The sequence below is a fragment of the Anoplophora glabripennis genome, unplaced genomic scaffold, assembly GCF_000390285.2.
Source record: "Anoplophora glabripennis isolate ALB-LARVAE unplaced genomic scaffold, Agla_2.0 scaffold37, whole genome shotgun sequence".
NCBI classification, from domain to species: domain Eukaryota; kingdom Metazoa; phylum Arthropoda; class Insecta; order Coleoptera; family Cerambycidae; genus Anoplophora; species Anoplophora glabripennis.
In genome coordinates, this window is record NW_019416243.1 from 555,474 (window position 1) to 573,400 (window position 17,927).

The 17,927-nt window shown below is 31.6% G+C and overlaps 1 protein-coding gene across 2 annotated transcripts in view; it reads right to left on the bottom strand.

Annotated features, from left to right (window-relative positions):
- Positions 1–17,927, bottom strand: part of LOC108913525 (tyrosine-protein phosphatase non-receptor type 13-like) — a 217,255-nt gene that overhangs the window by 91,430 nt on the left and 107,898 nt on the right. For both annotated transcript variants that reach the window (XM_018719087.1, XM_023456046.1), the window contains exon 3: positions 14,386–14,581. In XM_018719087.1, coding sequence (XP_018574603.1) covers positions 14,386–14,581 — 196 coding nt within the window. The remainder of the gene's footprint in view (positions 1–14,385; positions 14,582–17,927) is intronic.

Consider the following 17,927-nt stretch of genomic DNA (forward strand, 5'->3'; position numbering starts at 1 on the left):
CGATCCGCTTCACTATTAGCATTGCTTAGTATACCCCGAAGGGAAATTTTCAGAACTCACAATATTACATGGTAATGCCTGTAGAGCACGTTAGTGCGTTCGCGAGGCAGGCTGTTATTTCAGCCAACGTATCTGGTTCTTGTACCCTAATATCTCACAAACTAGGTGAGAGAACTATAGGTACGTCTGCAGGGTTATTTCAAATTGAAATTTGGCGGAGAATATAAGAGAATGTAGACTAGAAATTGACATATCTACATATATATGTAGGTATATTCTTGAAATCGGAGACAGCAATGCAAACTTGAGAATATTTATCAGGTATGTTTTATATTCTAATAACGAGTGCTTCAGTATAACGTATGAGAAACTTTAAGAACAATGGAATACTAAAAATAAGAAAATGCTTTCCTATGATTAGCACAACACAACACAACCCAACTCTTTAATTATTTAATAGTGTTTTTTGATATAATTTTTTTCTATGAATCCAAATTTGGCAAAAAAAATTTCCGTCACCTCAGAATTTAAGATGTTCAAACTTAAAGGTGCACAAAGTCATTTGGACATGTTTTTGGGGATTTTTCTAAGCAGTACTGTACACATTATCTCAAAGTACTTATCCTATTTAATCTATATCTGGGTTTGTTTGAATTAACCTTTTTTCTCGCAGATACAGCCAATTAAATTTTAGTTGGTGCCAGGAATTAGTCAATTACGTTCAGTTAACAGTTAAAATATATCAATATTTTTCACCTGACACACTTATTCAAAGCTGCACATGTTAACAAAGCACCCGAGTGAGTCCCCTCACGTTAATGAAGCACCCCGAATCATGAGAGGCGAGGAGACCTACGTTAATCAAGCACTCGGCATCAAGAGAGATATACAGGGTGTTCTCAAAGTTGAGTCATTTATTTTAAGAGCTGGTATAACTCATAAAAAAAGTCGATTTACCAAAAATCGTCTATATGAAAGTTATTAAATAAAGCAATTATTAACATTTATTTAAAAAATTTAAATTTAAAAGCTTTATAATACAAACCTGATTTATTGTCATTTTCAACCACTCCGTCGTAAAAATATAAATTGTTTGTTTACTACCTATACTGGGTATGTATTTTTTTGTAGTTGAATGGTTTTGAGTACGCTTTTCAATTTGACAAGGCGAAACAATTCGTACAGTGTGCGTGATATTATTTTTGGTTTGTGGGTGTTTTGTGCAATAAAAATGGCACAAGTTTATGAAAACAATGAACTAGTGAAAACAATATTAACTTACGGGGAGTGTCAACAAAATGCAGCCGCAGCATGTCGCTTGTACGCGGAAAAGTTTCCTTCACTCAATCATCCGGGTCCGCGGATGTTTGTAAATTTAGTCATAAGACTCCGCAACACAGGGTATTTAAAAGAACAACGAGGAGGTCACGCTGGAAGACCTCCTCCACGCGAAATGGTGCAGATCGAGAAAGAAATTTTAGAAATTGTCGAAAACGACCCAAAAAAGAGCACTAGGTCCATGTTAGTAAACAAACAATTTATCTTCCAGCGTGACCAACCTTTCCCGTAAATTAATATTATGTCCACTAGTTTTGCTTTAATAAACATGTGCCATTTCTATCATAACACCCACAAAAGCAAAAATAATATCACGTACTACTGTACGAATTATTTAGCACTGTCAAATCGAAAAGCGTACTCAAAACAGTGCAACTACAAAAAAAAAGACATACCCAGTATCAGTTGTAAACAAACAATTTATGTTTTTACAACAGAGTGGTCGAAAATGACAATAAATCAGGTTTGTATTATAAAGTTTTTAAATTTCAATTTTTTTTAAATAATTGTTAATAATTGCTTTATTTGACAACTTTTATATAAACGATTTTTGATAAATCGACTTTTTTTATCAGTTCTACCAGCTGTTACAATAAATGACTCAACTTTGAGTATACCCTGTGTAGACTTCAGTTAATATGATTGATATTTTCAAGTTTAGATTGTATGTATCGATTACGACGAATTGCATATATTTTAGCAAATAACTGACGGATGATATCTTGGAGAAAAAGGTCATGTCTAGACAATCTTAATGGAAATTAAAAAAGAAGAGAAGTGCTTTAATTTAAGTTTGGAATATTTGGATTTATTGCCAAAAATTGCTTGTTTTTAAATGGTGAAATATATATTTTTTAAAGTAATTGCATGGATTGAAAAGTCCCGGTCTGTTTTTTACTTAACATTTAATTCAGGTAAATATATCACACCACAGAAATGAGACAACCGCCAAATTCAAAGCCAAACGCTGGGTAGAAGGGCTACATTTGAAAAAACGTGGACAAACACCCATTATCTATCGAAATTGCCAGTGCCGACGCCAGGGATCGAACCTGGACCAGAATAGGAAGTTTGGCCGAGAAATGCTTGCCACCGCACGCTCGACAGACTACGCTACCATGGCGAATATGTGCTCAATTTTTAGAAATATAAAATAATATTGCCTACTAAAATAACTGCTTACCCATTTGGTTTTTGCAATTCCTTTAATAGATCATATTCTCTTATAGCCTATAAAATTAAATACACGCCTACTTGAACTAAAAACAGGCTTAGAAAAACAGGTGGTTCACCTTTAATTTTTAAACTTTTTCTCGAAAATGAGGTGTTTTCAGTGAATTTTAATAATTGGTACATTTTTTATCTCGAATTTTAAAGTAATACAATCTTATTGAGGTTAACATTGTGACCTAAAATATTCTAGTAAGCAGATTTATTTAAAAACTAATTAAACCAGACTATTTAGGGACTCTCACAAAATATGGCTACCAGATTTGAATACGGTACATCGATTTCTTTTGGAGGTGTTCGAAAAATTATAGCTCGTTGCGCAAAGAACCATCAATTACCGAATTGTCAATCCAATATTGAGAAATGCATTAATTGTATCAACTTAATTAAAAAACGATCCGATTTAAATTTAGGCATCAATCATAAAGAGTGGTTGGAAAATGCGAGGCCTATAAAAAAGAACCTGACAAATTCAGATCGAATAAATAAATCCTGAATAACAAGAAAAGAATATTTATGAATGAATGGGTAATTTTATTATATCAAATTATCAAAATGTGTGAGGTCTCAGTTGTAATACTGTTACACTGTTATCGCTGACGCTGATACAGAAAGTACCTAATAGGTACACAGCACTTATGCTTTTTCGAAAACATAGTTATATGACATTTAAAATACCACGGATTTTCGGCTTCTTATGCCGCAGTTCTGTGTATTCGGTCGCTGCTAGTTACTGACATACATTATACTTCCTTAGCTTTCGATAGGCACCTTTGCCTTTGTTGTTCTCGGGCTAGGCCCTACGGAGGCGGACCTGCTCACAGAGCTCCTAGACCCGCTCTGATGTTGATTTTGGTTCTTGCTGCTCGTTCTAAGGCCGCTACGAATGAAACTGCACTTCAGACATTGATTTAGTAGTGGCCTTAGTAACTCGTTGCATCTAGTGCTTGTAAAAGATTCGCCGTTCTTCACTGTCGGCATTAATGGTGACTGCAAAAATTCACATCGGCGAAATATATCATATTTAATTGAGGTAATCAGTTTTTTTTTCAAATAGTTCAACGTAAAAATAGCGCTACAAGGTTTATTAGATTTTCTAGGTGTTAAAGATATAAAGAAACTGTATAAGTTACTACAAAAATCCAGATTTTGTACAACTGGTTTACGTGAAAGAAATACTGAGAATGATAACAAACATAGTTACCTATTTTAAATATACCTATAATTATTATTACATCTGTAGATGTTAAATTTTTAGTTACATAATATGTTGTACCTTCTACTGTTTTCGATGCTTGCGATTGAAAGATATCACCAGGCCATTTTAATCACACATGCATATATGCAATGGTCCACCCTTCAATTGAATGTGAAGAGATGCTGGTAAGTCCATATTTAATTTTTCTGTTTTTTATATTATTTAGTACTCATTTATTGTAGCTTTTATGAATTTTTAAAATTTTTACTTCAACCCCTCAAAAGAAGTTATGAGCATTTAAATATTTTGAGTAAAAAATTTTCCTATATTTATAGCTTGACATAATAACCTTTTTTTATTTTATTCGCTTTGAGATGCAGTTGTATAAAAAATATATAAAAATAATACATTGCTAGTTTCTTGAGGTGTTTTTGATTTTTCAGCCAAAAAAGTGTTTTTTGAAAGAACGGCGTTTTTTTCTTCGAAAAATTCTAAAAAACTTGTTTTTCAATATGCAAGTTTATGAGACAGCACGAATATCAAATATAAGATGGACACTACAGCTGTAGATTGTTGTACAAAACTAGTTGTTAAGAGAACTAACAACCTACAGAAGTCATATTCTGTGAAGGTTGACTTGGATTACTGGCAGAAATATTTAATGGACTAATACAAAAAATAAAATCCGTCATGTGTTCTAGAAATTGATTTTTTTTATTTCGTCGTTAATCTATTTATACAGGGTGATTCACAACATATCCAAAAAAATTTGGGAATAGATGCGGCATGAGAAATGGAATCAATATCGTAAACAATTTTTTGTAAAATTATATATTATGTAGATTCCGAGAAAAAAGTTGTAGTACTTTCAAGCATTACGTCGCTGGACAACTGTAGTTTCTAGGGTGATTTGCAATACGCACGGAGAGCCACGTGGCCTCAGCGACTCCGAATACTGAAATCCGATTTCACAATCGTCGTTGCGATAGTGTTTACAATAGTTTTTTAGTAGTTAGTATCAAAAATGGCTTGCGTGTAAAGCAACTCGGAGTTGATGGATATCGTTTTAATTTATGGTGAAGCAAGACAACATTTCTTGTGAAACATTTATGTTATGCATTTGCAGCAGGACAACATTTGTGTTAGTCCGTAGAAATTGAGTAAGACGGGCCCAAATGTGTTTATACGTCGGTGTCGGTGAACAAAATTTTTAATAGTTGTAACATCAGGTATGCCAAATTATTTTATTAATTAAAACCACAAATTAATTTCATTAATTAATAATAACAATAGCGGCAAAAGCAGTTGAATTTGCTGATATGAAATAGGTGCTACACAATTATATTTATTCATTTCCTTGCGAAATTTTTCAATTTTTTGCCCGTTTTTATCACGCCGCCACCGCACCGTGCAGGTCGCATTGTGCGAGGTCAGGTTTTACAGTGGACCAGTTTCCAGTGCCGTGCAGAAGCATATTTTTAAATCATTTTCGAATTGCCCTTTTTGATTTTTTTCTTTACAAAACTGTATTTGTAAGAATTCCCTGTACATCCAAATTTTTTTTGGATGATTTCTGAATCATCCTGTATATAAATGTTTTTTCTAAATACAAAAGGTCAAAAATATAAAACGTATTATGGCATTATGCACAACAAAATTTTTAATATTGAAAAAAATATTTAGTTAATGATTTAGATATTTAATAATACCAATATTAGTAGTACTTTACGTTATTTTTAATAATTAGTCATCGCGATTTACTTCTATAATATAATTTGGCTTAATAGCGTCCATTATCAGTAAAACATAAAAATACCAAAAATATTTTTTTTAATTAAAAACAAAAGGAATAAGTAGAGAAAATTTTTTAAGAAAAAAAATGCCACTCTTTTTAAAAAAGCACTTTTTTGGTTTAAAAATAAAAAAATAAACTCAAAAAACTAGACATGTATTACCTATTTTAATATTTTTTATAAAACTACATCTCAAAACGAACAAAATGAAACAAAAAGTTTATGATATCTTTAATTTTTGCCAAGTACAGGTATCTGAAAATTTTTTACTCAAATATTCAAATGCTCAATAACTTCTCGAGGAGATGAAATAAAAATTTAAAAAAAATTATCAAAGCTACTTTAAATGGGTACTAAATAATATCAAAAAATCAGGAAAATTAAAAAGACCTCTCATGACCTCTGTGATTTGGCATGGAATGCGTGGAATACCCATATACTGACAAAGTTATATTATTTTTAAATTTCTTAGTGAAACTATCGATTTTACGCAAATGTCATACTATCGTGTTATTTTTGAAACAGTGACATTAATAATTCAAGCAAATAATTTAATTTTCAATATCCAGTATCTATAATGAAGCATTTTCTGCTCTATTTATAGGATTTTTTTATTAAATATATTTACAAGTGAATATGGAGATGAAAAATGAAGAAATTCCTATCATTCTATTTCTCATTCAGTTTTACAAAAAACACACTATTTAATAGATTTTCTACTTCCGAGCTCTCGATCGATTATTAAAAAGATCTGGGAGCCACATCTCTAGTAGTGCACAGCACAGAAAAAGATCAGGGAGAACGAAAGGCCTAGGGAAAACTGTCGGTAAGGAAACGTGGAGATGAAGTTAATTAATGACAGTACCCACCCGAAACGGATTAAAGTCGTAATTTTTCTTCCCTTTTATAGGTGCGATTATTTTATTGGAGGGAAAATTAATGAAGGAAACCTGGCTTATCCATAAAATATTAGATGTTTATTATTGATGGTGGACTAAACGCCCGTAACTGCGGTGAATCTCCGTTATTTATAAGCACCGTCTCAGCGTGCAATTAGAGATAGTAAATTGATGATTTCTTGGATTACAGAAAGCCTAGAGCGCAGTAAACATTAATTAAGCATTCTATGAGATTTATTTATTAGAAACAAGGTAAATTTATTGCTGTAGGTAGCTGCTCCTTCATATTTTATTAAATACAACCTATTCAGGCCTATTATTATTCAATTAAATTTTGATGGGGTCATTTATTTTCAATAACAAAATACTTGGCTATTATTTTTCAATGGTATATTTAAAAGCTTTTAAGATTCTGTCCTTTCCAAAATGATGATCATTCTCTCTGACATCACTTAGTGGTTAGTCACATGGGCAATGAAAGCAGTACCTACCATTTATTATTATTTTATTCTCGCCGCGGTTTTTAGTTAAAACGTTAAAATTTGGTTAAAAACCACTTCAAAAATTTTTACACTAGTGTAACGTTATTAAGCGAATTAAAACAAAATTTAATAATTTTTTTTTAATTTAAAAAATGGAATTAATAAACCCTTTTTCCAATTTTTCCAAATTGTTAAATCTCTAGACGTGATCCAATGCTTAAATTTCGATAAGTGAATCGATTTTATAATTTATCATTGGTTTTATATCAATTTAAATTAAAAGTAAACAGGCGCAAGTAAACGGATGAAAAATATTTATATTTTAAAGTTCTATATTTTGAATATGCTAAATTTGTAGTAGATGGTAGATTGACAAAAGAGACAAGAATATAATTATTTAACTTTTGTTGTTTCAGTTTCGTTATTTTATTTCTAATTTTGTCAAAACTATGATTATTAATAATTATTGGACTTGATATAATCAATTAATGAAAACTTGTGACTTTTTTGATTTGGCTATAAAATCGTTATTATTTAAACAATTTTGATAAAATTTGGTATTGGCCCTTTTCGGGGGATCATGAATCCAGTGGCTTAAATATATTTTTTCTCAAAAAAATTTTACTCCTAAAAACGGACGTAGTACGCCTTGGATGTTGTGGGACAAGCTCATTTTCCTTAAACAAGTTCTATATTTAAAAAATAATCCGGTTTTAGGCAGATCGCAAACACAGCCACGTGTGGTCGCTACAAGTGACCGCCACAGGTAGCTAGAAGCAACTTTACTACTAGTATTTGCTACAGATAGCCGCCACGTGCGGCTAATTTCTTAACCGGTGGTCGCCACTTTTCATGAATTTTTTTTATGATCTGTTAGGGTATAAATCAGACCGCATATCCCAAAGAGCAGGACGATTTTCAATTTCGGATATAAGCACATCTTCGTCTATATTATCCGCCATTTCTGTGCTCATAATTTCAGAACATGTACTAGTCGAACGGTGACGATAGACTGTGGACGCTGTGGACTGTGTTTGCGCCGAAAGAAGAGTGGCTGTCGTCGGTCGGCTACAAGCAGCGAGGTATGGCTGCTGCTGTAGCATGTGGCTCGATCGACGATCGAGCCACTGCCAACGCTGTATTTGCGATGAGCCTATTTGAACTTCATACAAAATACAGTCCGCAGAGTCATAGAAAACTTAATATTAACATAGAATGAAATGTAACATATGAATAAAGAAACTGTCATGGCGTCACACGTTAGTTAGCTTCCAAAATAAAAGATGGCGCAGAGAATGCTAACCCTGTCATTTTGGGTTGGTTGGTAATGCACGTATTTGAAGTTTGTCTCGTTATCTTTGGTTTCTTTGGTTATCCTCTGAAAATTGTAAATTATAGTATTGCAAGAATTGTGTTTATAATTATTTAGTGCTCAAGAGTTTTCTAATTGTTATTATATTATACTGGGAATATGATGTGTAAGTTTTAAGCTAAATAGTTTTATTAAAAACCAAACCCATATCTTTACCAACATTATGTGGAACACTCATACTCATGTTACTTATATTAATCGATTAAAAACAGTCCACATAAAATGTGTAATTACATATTATTTAAGTTAATTATAGATAAAAATAATTATGTGTATGATGATAAACTTCAACTAATATTTTATGAAACCTTTGATACTTAGATGCTTACAAAATTTTTAATGGTACAATAGATTGTGGTGAATTGCTTTCATTATTCAGTTTGAGACAGAAAATATAGTGTTAATATTAAGTTTTCTATGCTTTGAGAGTTCCAAACTATATAAACTATTGAATTTAACTCAATATTGTACAAATATTCGCTTATACTTACTCTCCGGAAAGTGAGATTATTATAACAGTTCATGCATAACTTTTGTATTTTTACAGCTTACTTGCCAACTTATCAAGTTTATGAAGTAAATTAATTAAATTGTTGTCATTTTTACTTACAATTAAATACACAACAAGAAATTGTTTTAATAGTACATGCATAACAACATTCTGTATAAATCAATTAGGATTTCATGTACATACAAAATAAACTTAAAATTATTAAAAAATGTTTGATTTCCTTATCAAAACCATTTACTAAGTATATCTTGGCAAATGTCAAAATTTTAAAAATACTATAATACAATAAAATAATAAATAAGAAGAAATTGTCTCTATTTATTTGTGGCATTATAAATGTTTGTTATAATTTGGATATTTTGCCATAGTTTAAAGAAAAAAAAACTGGAAAAATAAACCCTTGTATCGATAGGGACAGTGAAGTGTCAATACTGAAAACTTTTGCCTAATATTGAGATGCCAGAGACATACATCTACATGTATAAGTCTGGTTACGCACTGAAAAAACAAATACACATCACAATAACACTATAACGTTCCTGAAACCTCTAGTTTTGTTATCAAAGCAGAAGTGAATTAGAAAAGTACTGAATATTAGTTTTTCGCTACATTTTCTTTTTAACGAAATAATCTGTTCTCAAAAGTATTGACCCTTGACTGTTCCTATTTATATAAGGGTTTACTTTTAAAATTTTTAAAATAATATATAGAGGATATAAGTGAGAAGTCGTTTGCATACGACAGATGACGATGTAATCAGTTCACAAAGTATAAAGTGTTGCCTACTCATTAGGAGCTAAGTAGTAGTAAGCTTCCAAAGCGTTACGTGGCGCTGTTTCGCGGTTTATTCGCAATATTAGGGAGATTTCATTCTACGTTAGTACTATATTTTCTATGCGCAGAGTGTAGGAACCACTAGTGGCGACTACACATTTGCGATAGGCCAATGTCGCACAATAAGTAAAGATTTTACAGGGTGGCTTAAAAACAAATGGGTCATACTGTATGAAAATTTGTTGGAAGACCATTGAAATCACAACGTAGAAGAAGGTAATTGATATTTTCAGAATTATAGTAACTATGAATGAATGAAAAAGATGAAGCAAGGGACCGTTCTGGTGAGATTTAATATACAGTGTGGAACAGCCAAATGGAATAAATTTAGTATCTCTATTATTGTGCATATTTATAATTCCGAGACACGTCGATTTCGGATTCTAAAATGACATTGAAACGCAAAAATTTCATCCCTAAATTCGAATGGCAGTTACAACCCTAAATTTTTAAATGGGAAGTTAGGGCTTGTGATACCTCATTTGAAAAGTATTTTCATTCTCTATTCAAAATTACTGTGGTTTTAATATTTATTGCAAAAATTTGCAGTAAAAAAATAAATTCATCAGTTTGACGAAATTCGCTACAGCAAACAAAAAAAAACTGAATTTCAACGAAGATGTTCAAAATTAGTTTTTTGAACGTCTTGGCCACATCCTAATCGTAAATAAAAATGTCTTTTAACGTTTTCCAACATTTGAGGCGTGACCGACCTAACCGCAATTATTATTTTTCTTCTCAAGTCAGCTATATCGCGTGGCTTAGTTTTGTATATATACTCATAAATCGAAATAGAAAGGAATCTAAGGGTGTAAAATCAGGAGGACGTGCTGGCCATTCTAGCGATCCTCGCATCACCGATTTGAAAATGTGATTCTGTTTCTGCAAAACACTGACAACTATTTATTGCTGTCAATTAACCCATTAACGCCCGAATTATTATTTTTTTTATTTTTTGGTAATTTAGCTATTAGTCGAATGATTTGCTAATAANAACTAATTTTGAACATCTTCGTTGAAATTCAGTTTTTTTTTGTTTGCTGTAGCGAATTTCGTCAAACTGATGAATTTATTTTTTTACTGCAAATTTTTGCAATAAATATTAAAACCACAGTAATTTTGAATAGAGAATGAAAATACTTTTCAAATGAGGTATCACAAGCCCTAACTTCCCATTTAAAAATTTAGGGTTGTAACTGCCATTCGAATTTAGGGATGAAATTTTTGCGTTTCAATGTCATTTTAGAATCCAAAATCGACGTGTCTCGGAATTATAAATATGCACAATAATAGAGATACTAAATTTATTCCATTTGGCTGTTCCACACTGTATATTAAATCTAACCTGGCGAACGTTCGTTATATATATTTCTATTGCTTAAATTAAAATAATAAAGAGTAGGGCATTTTATTATGATTATAATCGGATCAAAGGCTTGTTTACGCTACGAGAGCTCGAGATAGACTGTGAATAATATATGTTATGTTTTTAGGACGTAGAATAATTTAGGCGACGGTCGGAATTATGTTTCTGCGCATATGAAGGTTAAAGCTCATAAGATTTTGAAACGACTCTACAAAGTAATAACAAAACCGTGGTGGCACATGTTATTTACAAGTCTCTATATTTTATAACCATCGTTTCTTTAAATTAATTAATTAATTGTAAATATCTTATTCCTCAGAAACTTCTTTATTCGTTATCTTGATCAAAATTGCTTTTTAGTCTCCTTTTACGCCCGTCTTTGTCTCAGTACGCAAATTAACCAATTTATTTTAATATACCTCTTATCGAGTATTTTACTTACTACACATGAATAAAATAGTAATAAAAATCATAAAATTGCATGAAATTTGGTTATGCCTTTATGTGAATTATCAATTTGCAAACTATTTCAATTTGTAATCCCATATTCACTCTAATATGAATGGGCTATATATAGGTATATTTCATATGAGATGTACATATCTTGGTTTACAGTAACTGCAAGTAATAAGTAATGTGCATCTCACAGTAGAACCGGATTAAATCCACGCTCAGAATTTCATATTATAACCGCCATTTCCGCTGTCAAAAGCGACGGTAAGAGAATCCTTACTACTACAGTTAATGTCTTTGGCCAGAATCAAAGCTGACGGAGTCCAAGACGTTATGAGAACTAACTTAGTCTAACCGAGATACTCTTTACTCTTGCATACATTTATTTGTTTTAGTTGGTAGAGTCTATCAAAATGGTATATTAAATGTTAAAATTAATTAAAATATGTAGGTATTTAAACAAAAACGTTTCAAATAGAAATGTAATTTACCAATTCTGAAATATTTACGGTACTCAAAGAAAACCAGAGAAAAGGATTCGACAGAAGTGTACTAATTTGTTTGTTTTTAATATGTGGTTTAAAAACTACAGAGCCTTCATAAATGTTTACAAGCCACGTGACCGCCGAGCTTAGGCAACCCAGCAATGCACGATTAGTAGGTACTGGTAATGAAAATGCGATCGCTGATTGGTTGAATAGAATCTCGTGAAAAATCACACCAGTCACAGGCGGTGAAACAGAATGTAGCGTTTTAATGTAATCTTGATCTTACTGTTTTAATTTTACCGAGATTTAAATTGTCAAGATGAAGGAACTAAAATTACTGTTTTGTAAAAAATTACTGGTCACGTGGCTTGTAATCATTTATGAAGGCTCTGTATAGGGTGAGTCAACGCTGTGGCAGAGTTAATTCATCGCTAGAATATAATTTAGGCAAAATATATTAAAATAGGTTCATGATTGACCAAAGTAGTATTTTTTTTAAATGGAACACCCTGTATTTGAGTGGATATTTATATTTTACATGGAATTATGCAACTTTTTCGTAATAGGTACTACGTGTCAAAAATCCCGAGATATTAATATTTTAATATAAAATATTACATTTTCGGCGTTACACTTGATCGTTGCTGATATACTCGTTTTTTGAGATACAATCTAAGCGATCGTCACACATATTGCATTATGTTCACCGTAAATTCTGAAGTGATCACTGTTTATAAATGTTATACAGAGTGTTCACAAAATCGTAAAAAATGTTATTTCTTTCAAAGGCAAAATATTGTTCTCTTTAAATTAAACACCCTGTATTTTTTATTTATAAATATAAAATTGGCACTGGGTCAAAAGAAAAGATATTTAGAATTATTGTATGGAATTCCATAACCACAGCAACTGAAAGTTCGATACGGAAGAAATTTTTATGATAATAATGCAGTAAAGTGTATAGAGGACGAAATAAATCTAAATTTGAATTGATTTGAATTTGGAAGGACACACATGAACGTGATAACAATCTTTGTATAAACAGAAAGACAATAAAGCAAACTCAATAATTATATGTCAACTGAAGTAGTATTTAAAGGAGAAAAAGTCATCATATCAAAATATGTGAGAAAGAGGAACATGTGGAAAAAAGGAAAGAGAATTACGTTTATAAATGCTTTATTACTAATTATTGTTATTAAAAATGGAAAAGGCTATTTTTTTTGTAAAATATTTGAATTTGAATAAATTGTGAAACAAATTGAGGCAGCGAGCAAAGTGATCTAGACTTAATTTATACTCTTTAAATATAATCGTGAAAAACAAAAAAACTTATGAAACAGTGGTTGCAGTAATAAACACCCAGAATCTAACATGTGAGATTGAAAAAAATAAATTATTAGGTGGATATGAAATTGCAAAATAGTTCACACGCAGTGGCAGCTGGTGAGAATTAAATTGATCATGTTTTGATAATGAGTTTTTTCTGTGTTCACAAAGAGAACTTTTACGATATAAAAAATTCGGATATACAGCCATTGTTTAAAATTCTAACCATTTTTTTTTTAATTATACTAGGTATTTAAATTCTAATTTGATACTTCCTATACTTATTTCAAACTTCATAATGCCGTTACTGCAAACAATTACTTAAAAGAATACCTATTTGGTATTGTATTATATCACGAGTAAAACAGCAACATCTTCGGAGTTAAATGTAATGAAATACAGAATGTCTAAAAATTCCGTTCTGATATTTGGAGGGGTGGTTCTTCATAAAAATAAGAAAAAAAATTTATATGAAAATCCTAAGGATATATACTATAACTATTACAAAGATACTAAGTAAAACTTTTGGAACAAATTAATAGTAAATAATATTATATTGCTTTTTTCAGAAAATGTGAAACTTTTAGTAATATATTCATTGTTTTTCACCTTTAAAAATCATAAAAACATTTTTAGAAATACAATGAAACAAGAAAAATAAGAAGATAAACAACTTCAACGAGAAAGTTATTGATCACTTCGCATCCAAAAGGATCGGAGGATCAATGGCTATATCAATTATTTGCAGTATGTTAACTGTTTAAATTGATCTATTTTCTTCTAGATCCACGAACCTCTACTGCTAACATCAAATAATCGCTCAAAATAAGTATTTGCAGAGAGTCTAAGTTCAATCTATGTGTAGATTTAACGTGATTACATTTAAATGCTAATATCTTCCTTATTATTGCATAACAAGGTATAAAAAAGCAGCATAGCACATAATTTAATTAAGATGCGGTTATGTACTGCCCTGAAATATCCACCTTCCAACCTCTTCTAGTTATTACTGATAAAATTAATATTATATTTCTTTTTATGTACGACTCCCGTAATTCGCTACAAAATAATATCAATAAACAAAATCCTCACCTGGAGTTATGAAAGGATAACAGGCGTGGGGCTCCAGGTGGTGGTGGCACTGTTGGTCGTGGTCGGGCAGAGGCGGTGGATACTCCTCCTCGGGGGACCGTTCCGAACCGTAGCCTTGATCGCAGAGCGCCGTCTGGTTGTCTGAGAACTTCCAATGCAGCGGCGCCCCGTCTCCCAAAGGTGGTATCCTATCGACCTGAAAATATTCGATATTCATGTAAAGCCCCGATTTCTCATCGTTTAACACTTGGATAGAACTTATATCGTGAGTAACACTGCATTCGGAACGAATATATATACAGTGTGTCCCTTTAAGTTACAAAGGTGTAACTTTTTCATAAGTTATGCTTTTTGAAAAAATGGTATTCAAATTTTCAAACTTGAGATAGCGTACACTGGGTGGCCAAAAATGCAATAAAATCAAATTTGACAAGGGAGAAGTACAATTAATTTTTATTTTAGAGAAAAATGTAATGGAAAAATGTTACTTAGAATTAAAAATAAAATCTGTTTAGATTCGTAACGTCCTTCTATTTTTTTTTGTCCATTTAGGTTCTCTACAAATAGGTAACTTTTTATTATCAATTTGACGAAAAAAAGATATTTCTTATAAAAAGATCTGTTTTTTGAAAAAGTTGTATTAATTTTTCACATTTGTGGTAGCATATACAGGGTGGCCAAAAATGAAAAATCAAGCTTGGAACGTGAATAGGAGACTTTGTTTTCCGGCAATATTGAAGCAAGATATTTTTCAAGCTTTGCCATCTGGATTACTGATTAGTTACAAAACCTGATCTAATTTTTTTCGATCATAAAAATTCTACACCGGTTGCGGACTGGTCTATAGCAATATTAATTGAGAAAAATTGCGCTAGAAACCGTATATCGTTCTAATCTGACGTATTCCACAAAATTTGACAATTTCACTTTTTTTGAAAAATGAAATCATAATAATCTTGTGAAGCTGAGGTTTTCGAGGTCAAATTGTTTATTTACCTACTATGTATTTTTAAATAAATACTCTAATATGTCATATCCCACATGCCGATTTTCACGTATTTTAATATGTCGTATCCCACATACTAAGACTAAGTTAACATTAGCTGCCACACTTGATTGTCCCATCGCTAGTCGATTAGTTTTAAGAAAATTTTAACTTAAAAAAAATAAACCAGAAGGTAATTAACATTTTTTTAATACAATTTATGTAAATGCTTTTTTTTGCCTCAATCATTATTACTTGTACATGTTAATTAGCGTAAGAAATTATAATTAACTTATTTTTTTTTTAATTATGACAGTGAGACGTTTTTAGAGTATCCTGAAAAATTTCCCCTATGTGGGATACGTCATATTAGAACGAAGGTATCGAAATTCGTCTAAATTTATAAGTTGTTGACATTAATTTAAAAGAATAATAAAAATAAAGAATAATAATAATTACTGAAGAATATATTAAATGAAATAAATTAAAATGTACCACTTAAGACTTGTAATATTAATGATATCGAAATATGCCTAACCCTAGGGTCCGTTTAATAAAAAATGTTTAACGTGTCGATTTATTTATTTTCTAATGAGCTGTATAAATAAAATACAAATATGAGGTAAAATTGTAATTATTAGTAATATCTAATATACAGGGTGGCCTAATGAAAACGAAACAGAGCCATTTCCAGGAACTGCATCAAGATTGTAGAAAAACGCTCAGACCCGTCGATTTTAGATTAAAGGGGGACATTCTTTGCTAGTATTTTTGACTCCGCTACTTTCACCCCCAAGCAACGGTAAGCATCACCCCAAAATATTTAAATGGCATTGGGGGAAAAAAACGAGAAACTGAAAAACCTATAGTTAATGAAGTTAGTTAAGTTGCAGTTTTGGGACAAGTTCATCTTGATCCTACATTAAGTACGAGGCAGCTGGCATCTGTGGCTGGGATCAATCGAACCAGCATACAAACAATTTTGAAGAAGAATAAATTCCATACATACAAAATACATTTAGTTCAGGAACTTCATGAGGATGATTATGACCGCCGTTTGCAATTTTGTGAAATAATGAGTGAGCGAGCAGGCAACGATCCACAGTTCATTTTTAACACCTGTTTTTCTGATGAATGCAGTTTTTTCTTGAACGGGACGGTAAATCGTCACAATTGCCGCTATTCGTCCGATTCAAACCCATGAGTTTTTCACGAGGTGCATAGGTACACAACAACCGGAAAAATTAAATGTATGGGCTGGAATTTTCGGTGACCGACTGGTGGGTCCTTTTTTTCTACCTGGTAATTTGACTGGCCAAATGTATTTGTAATTACTGGAAGACGCTATTGATCCTGCCTTGACCGATATTATTGAAAATGTTCCAGAGTATGATGAAGATCGTTTGATTTTTCAACAGGACGGTGCTCCTCCACATTATGCATTTCTTTTTGTGGGGATACCTAAAAAGTAAAATCTATAAAACACGGCCAGCGTCACTGGAAGTTTTGCGACAAACAATCGTCGACGAATGCCATCGAATCACTCCGGAAGTACTTCAGAATGTGCGCGAACGTTTCGAACAAAATCTTTATTCTTGTATGGAAGCGGGAGGTCATCAGTTTGAACATTTAATCAACTAACTAGTTAGTAAGCAACTAAACATAATTTAAATTTTAAAACGTAAATTTTTTTCAAAGTATTGGGCGGAATTATAAAATTTAAAGTCTGTTGTAAAGAGAATTGTAAGAGCTTTCAAAAGAAATATTATTCAACCCCCAATGCCATTTAATATTTTGGAGTGATGCTTACCCTTGCATGGGGGTGAAAGTGGCGGAGTCAAAAATACCAGCAAAGAATGTCCCCCTTTAATCTAACATCGACGGGTCTGAGCGTTTTTCTACAATCTTGATGCAGTTCCTGAAAATGGCTCTGTTTCGTTTTCATTTGGCCACCCTGTATATCCAGAGTAAAAATAAAAACTGCGTATAAATCAATATGTTTTAAGATAACTTTACATCTGCTTTTATGAAATAAGACATATATTAGTTATTATTATAAGATTTGAAAGTCAGAAGTTTTATTCTTAATGTATATACTTCTAAGTTATTTTTATCTCGTCAAACTCATTCATGCATTCAGAAATTTTACATCGGGTTCAATGAAATGTTTATTATTTGTTTTTTCAAGTGGGATATATAGCAGTAGTGGAAATAAATGCACGAAATGCGACTTCTTTCTGCCTTTAACAATGTGAAATATAAATTATGTTTCGATGTTGTTACTTTGTAAGGTTGTTGGCAATTGTAACTGGTTGTGTTATTATAATTTTCCGTGTTATACTTATAAAAATATTTTACCACAGAAAATTACTTAATGCAATAGATCTGTTAAGAGTTACAATGAGTAAATATTTTAATAAAAATATACAGAGTACAATTGCGGAAGCATCAATGTCAAGACTGATTCTTTTGATTTTGATTCCTCAAAACAAATAAAAAATTAGGGTAATACCACTATTATTGATCTCTACAGTCCCTTAAAACCAGGAATGAAAAA